Source organism: Hemitrygon akajei, chromosome 17, assembly GCF_048418815.1.
Source record: "Hemitrygon akajei chromosome 17, sHemAka1.3, whole genome shotgun sequence".
Lineage (NCBI taxonomy): Eukaryota > Metazoa > Chordata > Chondrichthyes > Myliobatiformes > Dasyatidae > Hemitrygon > Hemitrygon akajei.
The window spans coordinates 73642144-73653501 of record NC_133140.1 but is presented as its reverse complement, the minus strand read 5'-3'; the positions used below and the strand labels follow the sequence as shown (position 1 = coordinate 73653501).

The following is an 11358-nucleotide window of genomic DNA, read 5'->3' as shown; positions in this document are numbered from 1 at the left end:
ATATCTCTGCAAGTCTTTACTTTTCAAATATATATGTGTACTTTTTAACTCTCTTGAGAGCTCATGCATTAAGTTTCAGTCCCTAACACACTCCAGAAAAAAAACTTGATCTTCCCTTTAATCCTTCTGACAATTAATTCAAAATGATCCTCAAGGTTTTTGCTATATTTTTCAGCTATATTTCTATACACCCAGGGCTTCATAACTTTTACAGCTGTACTGTCCACCTCTTCATCCTCCTTGATTCCAAAGGAGAAAACCTTTGCTTATCCAGTCATTCTTTATAGTTATCATTTTTAAAATTCTCTCAGAAAGAACCACTGGATAGGCAGTGAGAACCAGGAGTCACGACGATGAGTCCACATAGCATTCAATCAATTTATCCAGCTGCCATGCCATGCACAATCTAGTTCACCAGTAGCAGAATCTACAGATCCTGCAAAGGGTTATCAGTTACCTCAGAGCCCACACAGCAGGAATGGAGGCAGGTCATTCTTAACTACAATGTACTATCAGAATAAATAGTTATCAAAATCACTCTCCAAACGATCTCGCTCTTTAGATTACCTTCTCTATCTCCTTTCAGGTGGTCTGCTTAGAAATTTTTGCAGTTGGCATGAAATCACAAGAAAATCTGGTAAACTATAACAGATAAGTAATAATTATATTTGCAATTGTACATTTCTGCTTTTTACATTTTCTAGTATCTCTACTCACAACTATCCATTATAGATTGACATGACAATAGTTGGAGTAAATGTGCTTCCTTCAATTGATAACGCTCTTTCTCCACACAATTAGCTTGGTACATAATAAATTATATTAGCCACTAAAAACCTATTTTGCGTCAAATGGCAAGCGTATTGACAATTAGTTACATTCTTATTCCTTTAGTTTTCACACCCTTCACCGACCATCCAAATTATTTCTCTAAGGATGAATAATCCTAAGAGTTTGGCGAGCCTTTCCGAAACAACACTGAAAGATCAAAGTGGACCCAATTCACGATTACACAGCACTGAAGAATGTCGCACAGCAAGTATATCCGGGCCAAGAGTCATTTCCGGTTCCGCCTAGCAACCGGTAGTCACTGTGAACTGTTTGTGTCGTTCCTTGCTGCTGGGTATTGGGGAGAAGATGGTAAAACGATATATTAAACCCGTTTGATATTACTTTTTGCGTATTATTGCATCGTGGGGGAAGTGAATGGAGGATGTGTTAATGCTGTTGTGCGGCACGATTTGCTGTGGAATTGTCAGCAATGAATCTTGAGTGCCCAATAGTTTTTCCAAAAAAGTCGTATTCTGTTCCTAGATCAGATTCTTTTTAAATGTATGTTTCGTTCTCTTTCCAATTTTGTAGATTTATTGTAAGAGTATTTTCTTTACTTTTGTACAGTTTCTGTGGAAATGTGTTCACTTTAATAACACTCGTAATTAATACATCGACAATTTGGCCTAAAATAGGTTTTCATTAATACTTAAGTTCTTGTGCTGACGAGCAGCTGAATATTGATGGGTTCAATTACTACATTCAGTATTTTACAATAACGAACTGCTTTGATGGTTTTCCTGTGATCTGGTTCTTCAGACTTCTTCAACTCCTTTTTTAAAAATCGAGATTTTGCTATTTTTATTGTTCATATTTGGCTCTAAGGCGCTAATGTTTTGCAAATTACCATTCTTATTTATAGCCTGATAGAATCGCTGGGTTCTGAAAGTGTTTTGGCCACTTTTTTGGATAAAAACTGGATTAAACAATAGATTGAGAAACATAACTGTGTATTTTTAAAGAAACAAGATTTGTACTTTTTAAATGGGGTTGTGAGTTATTAGTAATATAATCATTTTCAAGTGTAAAATAGCAATGTGTGTATTTTGGACTCCTGAATTTTATTTCTCGAGAGGACTATAGATTTGTATAATATTTGATTTAAGTATTAGTTACTGCTGTTGTCTGTTTATTGCTGATAGGAAAAATCTGAGGTCGAAATTTCAGAATACTGTGGCATACTGAGAAAAGATGCTTTCTTCCTAAAAGAGGATTGCAGTGCTAATACTGAATTGTCAAAATTGAAAATCTACAGAGTTGTGGATTTAACAAGCTTTATTGTTAAATAAAAATAGACTGGGAGTTCCTCTATGCAGATGGTTTAGATGGGGTAGAATTTGTTAGATAGGTCCAAGAGAGTTTCTTGAAGGAGTATGTGAATACTCCAACTACAGAGGAGACTATACTGGATTATGGACTGAGGAGTGAACCTGGCGAAGTGACTGATGCACATTTGACATGTGGACGTCATTTAAAGACTAGTGGCACTGAGTTTAAGACTTTTTTCCAGGAAGAGAGAAGGGAAAGGATGGCAAGGTACAGGAACCTTGGATGTCAGGAGAGATAATTAAGTCAAGAAGAAGGAGGAAGTGTAGAGGAAGAGGAAAGTCAAGAAGGAGGCTTAGGAAGCTGGAATCAAACAGGATGTTTGAGGACAATAAAAGGGCCTGAAGAAAACGCAAAAAGACATTTAGGAAAGTTAGAAGGGGCCATGTTAAGTCCTAGGTGAGTAAGATTAAAGAGAATCCCAAGATATTCTGCACATACTTCAACAGCAAGAGGATAACTAGGGAGAAGGTAGAATAAAGGAGATGACTTGTGCTTAGATGCAGAGGACGTGAGCGAGACCCTAAATAAGTATTTTGTCAGTTTTTACTCAAGGAGGAGGATGTAGAGGATAGCAAGATCAGAGTGGAACATACTGAAATGATGTGTTGTAGGGTAGAATATGCCAAGATAACATGTTTCAGGGCAGAGCATGCTAAAATGATAAGTTTCAAAATTAGGAAAGAGGTAGCATTAGGTCTCTTGAAGAACATTAAAGTAGCTAAATTCCTAGACCTGTTGGTATATACCCCAAGTTCTTGAGAGATAAACTTTCTGAGGCCTTCACCAATATCTTTGTATCCTCACTAGCCACAGGTGTAGTGCCAGTGGACTGGGGGAAGGTTAATGTTGTTCCTTCATGCAAGAAGGGAAGTAGGAATAACTTTGGAAATTACAGGTGGTTCTCTTGTCAGTGGTATGGAAGCTAAAAGATAGGATTTTTAAGGTTCGAATTTATATGCATTTGGAGAATCGATGCTTTGGGGAGCAGGTCACACCTGAGTAATCTCTCAGTGGGTGAGCATCTGGGGGACAGTGACCACCGCTCCCTGGCCTTTAGCATTATCATGGAAAAGGATAGAATCAGAGAGGACAGGAAAATTTTTAATTGGGGAGGGCAAATTATGAGGCTATAAGGCTAGAACTTGCGGGTGTGAATTGGGATGATGATTTTGCAGGGAAATGTACTATGGACATGTGGTCGATGTTTAGGGATCTCTTTCAGGATGTTAGGGATAAATTTGTCCCAGTGAGGAAGATAAAGGATGGTAGGGTGAAGGAACCATGGGTGACAAGTGAGGTGGAAAATCTAGTCAGGTGGAAGAAGGCAGCATACATAAGGTTTAGGAAGCAAGGATCAGATGGATCTATTGAGAAATATAGGGTAGCAAGAAAGGAGCTTAAAAAGGGGCTGAGGAGAGCAAGAAGGGGGCATGAGAAGGCCTTGGTGAGTAGGGTAAAGGAAAGTCCCAAGGCATTCTTCGGTTATGTGAAGAACAAAAGGATGACAGGAGTGAAGGTAGGCCCGATTAGAGATAAAGGTGGGAAGATGTGCCTGGAGGCTGTGGAAGTGAGTGAGGTCCTCAATGAATACTTCTCTTCAGTATTCACCAATGAGAGGGAACTTGATGACGGTGAGGACAATATGAGTGAGGTTGATGTTCTGGAGCATGTTGATATTAAGGGAGAGGAGGTGTTGGAGTTGTTAAAATACGTTAGGATGGATAAGTCCACAGGGACTTACGGAATATTCCCCAGGCTGCTGCACAAGGCAAGGGAAGAGAGCTTCTGGCTAGGATCTTTATGTTCTCATTGTCCACGGGAATGGTACCAGAGAATTGCAGGGAGGTGAATGTTGTCCCCTTGTTCAAAAAAGGTAGTAGGGATAGCCCAGGTAATTATAGACCAGTGAGTCTTATGTCTGTGGTGGGAAAGCTGGTGGAAAAGATTCTTAGAGATAGGATCTATGGGCATTTAGAGAATCATGGTCTAATCAGTGTCAGTCAGCATGGCTTTGTGAAGGGCAGATCGTGTCTAACAAGCCTGATAGAGTTCTTTGAGGAGGTGACCAGGCATATAGATTAGGGTAGTGCAGTGATCTACATGGATTTTAGTGAGGCATTTGATAATGTTCCACATGGTAGGTTTATTCAGAAAGTCAGAAGGCATGGGATCCAGGGAAGTTTGGCCAGGTGGATTCAAAATTGGCTTGCCTGCAGAAGGCAGAGGGTTGTGGTGGATGGAGTACATTCGGATTGGAGGGTTGTGACTAGTGGTGTCCCACAAGGATCAGTTCTGGAACCTATACTTTTTGTGATTTTTTAAATTAACGACCTGGATGTGGGGGTAGAAGAGCGGGTTGGCAAGTTTGCAGATGACACAAAGGTTGGTGGAGTTGTGGATAGTGTTGAGGATTGTCGAAGATCGCAGAGAGATATTGATAGGATGCTGAAGTGGGTTGAGAAGTGGCAGATGGAGTTCAACCCAGTGAAGTGTGGGGTGGTACACTTTGGAAAGACAAACTCCAAGGGAAAGTACAAAGTAAATGACAGAATACTTGGTAGTGTGGAGGAGCAGAGGGATCTGGGGGTATGTGTCCACAGATCCCTGAAAGTTGCCTCACGGGTAGATAGGGTAGTTAAGAAAGCTTATGGGGTGTTAGCTTTCATAAGTCAAGGGACAGAGTTTAAGAGTCGCGATGTAATGATGCAGCTTTATAAAACTCTGGTTAGGCCACACTTGGAGTACTGTGTCCAGTTCTGGTTGCCTCACTATAGGAAGGATGTGGAAGCATTGGAAAGGGTACAGAGGAGATTTACCAGGATGCTGCCTGGTTTAGAGAATATGCATTATGATCAGAGATTAAGGGAGCCAGGGCTTTACTGTTTGGAGAGAAGGAGGATAAGAGGAGACATGATAGAGGTATACGAGATATTAAGAGGAATAGATAGAGTGGACACCCCGTGCCTCTTCACCAGGGCACCACTGCTCAATACAAGAGGACATGGCTTTAAGGTAAGGGGTGGGAAGTTCAAGGGGGATATTAGAGGAAAGTTTTTTACTCAGAGAGTGGTTGGTGCGTGGAATGCACTGCCCGAGTCAGTGGTGGAGGCAGGTACACTAGTGAAATTTAAGAGACTGCTAGACAGATATATGGAGGAATTTAAGGTGGGGGGGTTTAGGGTTTAAGGGTCGGCACAACATTGGGCTGAAGGGCCTGTACTGTGCTGTACTATTCTATGTTCTATGTAATCTGAGATTTTCCAGGAGGTGACGGGTTGATGTGCAGCAGTTGCATACATGGATTTTAGTAAGGCTTTGGGCAGCCACGATAGTGTGATGCTATTATTATTCAGGATGTTCTGGAGTTCAGGGATTAATACCGGCACAGTCTGTGAAGTGTTTGTATGTTCTGTTTGTGACCACATGCGTTTCTTAGTGTTTTGGTTCTTCCCACTGACCAAAGCCGTACTGGTTGTAAGTTGTCTTGTGATTAGGCTAGTATTAAATAGCTGGGTTGCTGGGCAATGCAGCTTGTTGGGCCAGAAAGGCCTGTTCTGCAGTCAAACTGCCTCTCTACCAGAGGCCTTTAGGTTCAGACCCAGGGAATAATTGTCAAACACAGTTTACTTAGAAGTACGTACTATTTATTAGCAAGCTTGCGTGCTCAGTTAAACCACAGAGCTCGGAAAAATCTGCAAGTCAAGTGAAGCCCCAAGTACGGTCTGGGCTGCTGTTATAGGTCCGTTATTACATACATACTTTGATAAGGGTGCAGAGAAGCTTTCTCATGCAATAAACACTTCTTTGTTCATACATTATGCTCATGGCACGACTTGGCAAACTGCCAATAAGTCAGTTAAGTTTTAGCCCTTTTAATTCTGCATATAATTCCTTACTGCGCTGAATCTCTAAATAAAATAAATTAAAATAAATCTACAAAGTCCTTCATGATCAAGGTGTCCAGAAAAGTAGGATGCGTGAAATCCAGAGTGACTTGGCTAATTGGATCCAAAGTTGGCTTGAACATAGAAGACAGAAGGTACTGGTGGATAGGTCTTTTTCTAGATGCAAGTGTATGACTAGTGGAGGCTCATGGGATAGTAGGTGGGAACAAGAGGAACTCTTTCCCTGTTAAGGTGACGGGAAGATGAGGAGAGCGCAGCTATCCAGGAAATAGTGACTATGTGGGTGAAGACAGGGTCAGTGGTGGAGGAAGGGAAACCCCGTTCTTTGAAGGAGGGGTTCTCTGATGTCCTGATAGGAAAGCCTTCTCCTGGGAACAGATGTGGCAGGGATGAAGGAACTGAGAAAAGGGAATAGTATTTTAACAGTGGACAGGGTGGAAAGAGGTATAGTTAAGATGGCCATGAGTATAAAAGATGGTAGACATCTTCAGAGATGGAGACAGATCGAGAAAGGGGAGCAAGGTGTCAGCTATAAACCAAGTCAGTTTAATGGCAGGGTGAAGTTGCAGGCAAAGTTGATGAAATTGATGAGCTCAGCATGGCTACATGAAGCAGTATCAATGCAGTCATTAGTGTAGCACAGGAAGAATTTGGGAGCATTATCAGGGAAGGCTTTGAACTTGGACTATTCTACATAGCCAAAAAAAAAGGCAAGCATAGCTGGGGTGTCTGGGTGTTCCTTAATTTAATGTTACTTAATTTTACTTAAGTTGTGAGCATACCCATTGCCACCATATCTTCAGGAGGTGCATTCCAGGCAAAACCAACTCTCTGGGTGAAAATATTCATACTTTACATCTAGTGCTCCTTACCTTAAACCTATACCCTGCAGTTATAGGCATCTCTGCTGAGGAAAAAGTTTCTCACTATAAAAGTAAGATGTATAGGTTTCTCACGTGTTAATGTTTTGGGTTGAAGCCCTGCATCAGACTCATTGTCAACAATTCCTTTCCCCTCACAAATGCTGCACGACCCATTAAGTCTCAACAGTAGATTGTTTTTTCTTTTGTTGCTCTAGATTCCAACATCTACAGTCTTTGAATTTTGCCTCCTATGGACATGAACACTAACATCCCTTTTCCTAACTACTCCTGAGCGGAGAGCCTTAATGTTTATCATGTATATCCTAGCCTAAAGTACCCTCCCAAAATATATTGCCTCATTTTCAGGATTGAATTCGATATGCTCCAGCTCTGTCCATCTTGTCAACTTATAAGTATGTTTCTGTAGCTGGTCGATCCTCCTCACTACCAGCAATGTTACCTGCAAATTTCCTAATCATATTTCCAAACTGTTAATGTATATAACAAGCAGAAAATTTCCCAACACCAATCTCTGTACTACATCACAAGTTCATAAGCTGCTAATTACAAAAAGAACCTGAGCTGCTCATTCTGTTTCCCATCACCAATTTACTTTTTGGTTTAGTTTTCCAAATTTCCTTGATTGTGCGGGTGCTTACCTTGCTTTCCAGAGTCCATTTGACAACAACTGCCCTACCTACATCAACACACTTAGTTACCTCTTAGAGAAATTAAATTCAATTAAGTAGGATCTACACTTAACAAAGCCATGCTGACTATCCTTGATTAAAGCCTGCTTCCAAATACCTATGCTTTATAAATTGTTTGCAATAATTTCCCCACCACTAATTTTAGATTCACTGTCTTGTGAACCTGGCTTAATTCATTAGCTATTGAGTTGAAATAGTTCTGCATTTGCTGATCTCCAGTCAACTGGACCTTCTTTTGTTGCCAGTGGAGATTTGAGAATTTCTGTCAATGTCTAAGCAATCTTTCTTCCCTTCACTCTCAACCTGGAATATATCTCATCAGGCCCTGGCTGTTTGTTCTCTTTAAATTCCATTAAGGTATCTTCCTTTTCATTGGTAATTTGGTGTGGACTTAGTGAATACAGACTGCAGCCCTGTTTAGACAGCACATTTTTCCTGGTCATGCTATTGACTAGGTTCCCCTTTTTCCTTTACATTTTCATAAAGATGTGCTTACAGTTATCATTAAGGACATTTCCTCTTTTCATTGCTACCATCAGGGTGGAGTTGAACGACACACAAGGTTTTAAGAACAGCTTCTTCCCTTCTGCCATTCAATTTCAGAATGGCCCATGAACACTACCTTGCTATTTCACTCTCTTTTTACACTACTTATTTTTTATATATTTCTTAATGTAACATAAATTTTTATGCATTGGACCATACTGCTGCTGTTGCAAAACAACAAAATTCACATTTCTCAGTGATAATAAACTTGATTCTGGTAAAGTAACAGTTTATTCATGTATACTGTAAAATTACAAACTTTTGGACCAATCCATTCTTCTGCTGGTTCTTAAACATGTAAATGCATTTTCAGAATCAGGTTTATTATCGCTGATATCTGTTGTCAAATTGCAGTAACAGTACAGTGTAATACATAAAAAAACTAAGTTATAGTAAGAAATATTATAAAAAACATTGTGCAAATAGCATAGAACTTTATTGTCATTGCTCAAGACAAGATTGCGGTTCTATTCCAGTCTGTAAAATACAGATAGCTACAATGCATGTGGTACAGCTTAATTTTTTTAAAAATCTTTCATATTTACATGCAACAAATGATTTCAATAGTCCATAACACTCAAAGGCTATTGACAAGGCAGGGTGCTTCATTATTCAGCTGCACAACAACCCTCAGGAAGAAGTTGTTTTTCTGTTTTACTGTCTTGGCTAAGATATTTCTGAATTTCTGACCAGATGGCAAGAGATTGAACAGACAGTGTCCAGCATGGGATGGGTCTTAAATGATGCTATGAGTACACCATAGGCATTTACAGTTGTTGATTGCCTCCAGGTCTGGTAGTTGAGTCCTAGTGATGTGCTGAGCTGTCCCAATTGCTTGTTGGAGTGCTTTGTGATCTGTCTTGCTGCATCTCAAGTCCCACACTCATTCTGTATGCTGTCTCTCGCACATTAATAAAAGTTGGCCTGCAATTTTTGGGCCAGATTAGCTCTCTTTTATTAACCCCAGGTAATATAGTCACTGTTGTGTTTTCCCTACTATCGAGGTTGTGTTGATGAACCAAGAGAACTCCTTGGTCATGTTCATCCACAAAAACTTGAAACTGGAGGCCCTTTCCACTACCTCGCCATTTATGAACAGTGGGGCTTGTTTGGAACCTCTTGGTGCCCTAAAGTCAATTATCATTCTTTTTGGTCATAATATTGAGTGATACATTGTGGTTTTTGCACCAATTGGACTGTTTCAGCACCTCCTCTCTATATGCAGATTTAGATAGATAGATAGATAGATAGATACTTTATTCATCCCCATGGGGAAATTCAACTTTTTTTCCAATGTCCCATACACTTGTTGTAGCAAAACTAATTACATACAATACTTAACTCAGTAAAAAATATGATATGCATCTAAATCACTATCTCAAAAAGCATTAATAATAGCTTTTAAAAAGTTCTTAAGTCCTGGCGGTAGAATTGTAAAGCCTAATGGCATTGGGGAGTATTGACCTCTTCATCCTGTCTGAGGAACATAACATTTGTTATGTTTGTGATTAGTGCAATCAGATGGAGAGCAAAATAGTGAGATAGTGTTCATGGATCTTTCAGAAATCTGATGGCAGAGGAGAAAAAGCTAACCCTAAAACATTGAGTGTGCATCTTCAGACTCCTTTACCTCCTCCCTGATGGTAGAATGAGAAGAGGACATGTCCTGGAAGATGAGAGTCCTTCAAGATAGATGCTGCCTTAAGGCACTGCCATTTGAAGAATTTCTTGATGGTAGAGAAGCTAGTGACCATGATGGAGCTGTTGAGTCTGCAACCCTCTGTAACATTTGTCGATCCTGTACATTAAAGTCTCCATACCAGGCAATGATGCAATCCATCGGCATTTTCTCCCTGGTACATCTGTAGAAATGTTATATAACCCTCTCTTCCTCTACTACATTCCACTCTTGCACTGTTGGGATATAGGTAAAATTTTGCAATTCCATATGTGGATGTCTGTCATAGGTCTTAAGCCTCGGGCAGACATCCACGAAATAAACAATGATTTTCTTGAAGTAGAAACAATTTTGGAGTGTTGCAGCATACTTATTTGCCCATCAAACTCCTTACTAGGTCATAAATATGATACAAAGAGGTATTAAACTATAACTGAAAAGAAACAAGATTTTTTTATTCTTATGTTTGTTATCATATTTTTACTGTTTACAGTTCCAAGGAATGGTTAGATTGACTCAGCTGCAAGCTTTTTCTCCTTCTAATGTTAAGCTGTTTAGCTGAAATATTGGAGGAAATTGCAAATGAAAACTCATGTATTGCCTGTGGTGAGCAATTTTCAAAACTGCTGGATGTAGTTAGTCTTTTATTTTCTTATTTGAGAAAAGCTGTGCTTAGGCATTATCTCTTAAGTTGCATTTTGTGTGTTTTTCTGCTCCTCTTCCAGGTTATGTGAGCTGAACTGAAGTGAGTCTAGTAGACAGATTGATTGGCTGATTCCTTTAAAATTCTGGTGTCATTGTAGCAGTGTTACAAATTGCCTACTTAGTATGGCAGAGCGTGTCAGTGTTTAGTCACTAGTGGTTCCATTCCTCACAGTACCAAAGGGTGAATAGAATCATTGTCATATAGAAAATGAACTAGAGGTTTGGCCATGTGCTTACCATTTCACATAATCGGAGTGTCTGCACTTTATCAGTTTATTCAGATTATTGGCTCTTATATAAGCACTTTTCATGATTTATTTTCAGTGGTATTTCCACTTGTGCTATTTTTTCACCTACGCTGGGTGAAAAACTTATTTCTTGGCTCTTGCTAGGGAAACCTGAGGTAGCCCAAAGATGTGCCAGTTCACACTGCATTGGCTAAAAGATGATTTTTATTCACCTGTAGTTATTGTGTAGCTACCTTTCTCAGATAGAGAGGCAAAGGTTTGAAATAATTCCACGTGAATAGAAATACAAATATTATACTTGATCTTATTTCCCCCCCCCCCCCCCCCCATTTGAACTCCAGCCAAACATCAGCCCAGGTCTTTCCCAAATATTTTAATCCTGTTTCTCCTTGACATTTGCAGTACAATCTGATACTTAATGCTTCATTCAGATTTTGCTGATTGAATCTTCTTGCATTTTTCCCAATTACTTTTCTTTGTATATCTTGATTTTTTGGTTATGCTTTTAACTCATTTTCCTTTTTTATTTATTGCTCTCACATT

The 11358-nt window shown here is 39.6% G+C and overlaps 1 protein-coding gene across 1 annotated transcript in view; it reads left to right on the top strand.

Annotated features, from left to right (window-relative positions):
- The first annotated feature begins 1053 nt into the window (after window positions 1–1053).
- LOC140740840 (dynein light chain roadblock-type 2) overlaps window positions 1054–11358 on the top strand; it is a 51044-nt gene continuing 40739 nt past the window's right edge. The window contains exon 1 of the mRNA XM_073070391.1: window positions 1054–1140. Coding sequence (XP_072926492.1) covers window positions 1138–1140 — 3 coding nt within the window. The 5' untranslated portion in view covers window positions 1054–1137. The remainder of the gene's footprint in view (window positions 1141–11358) is intronic.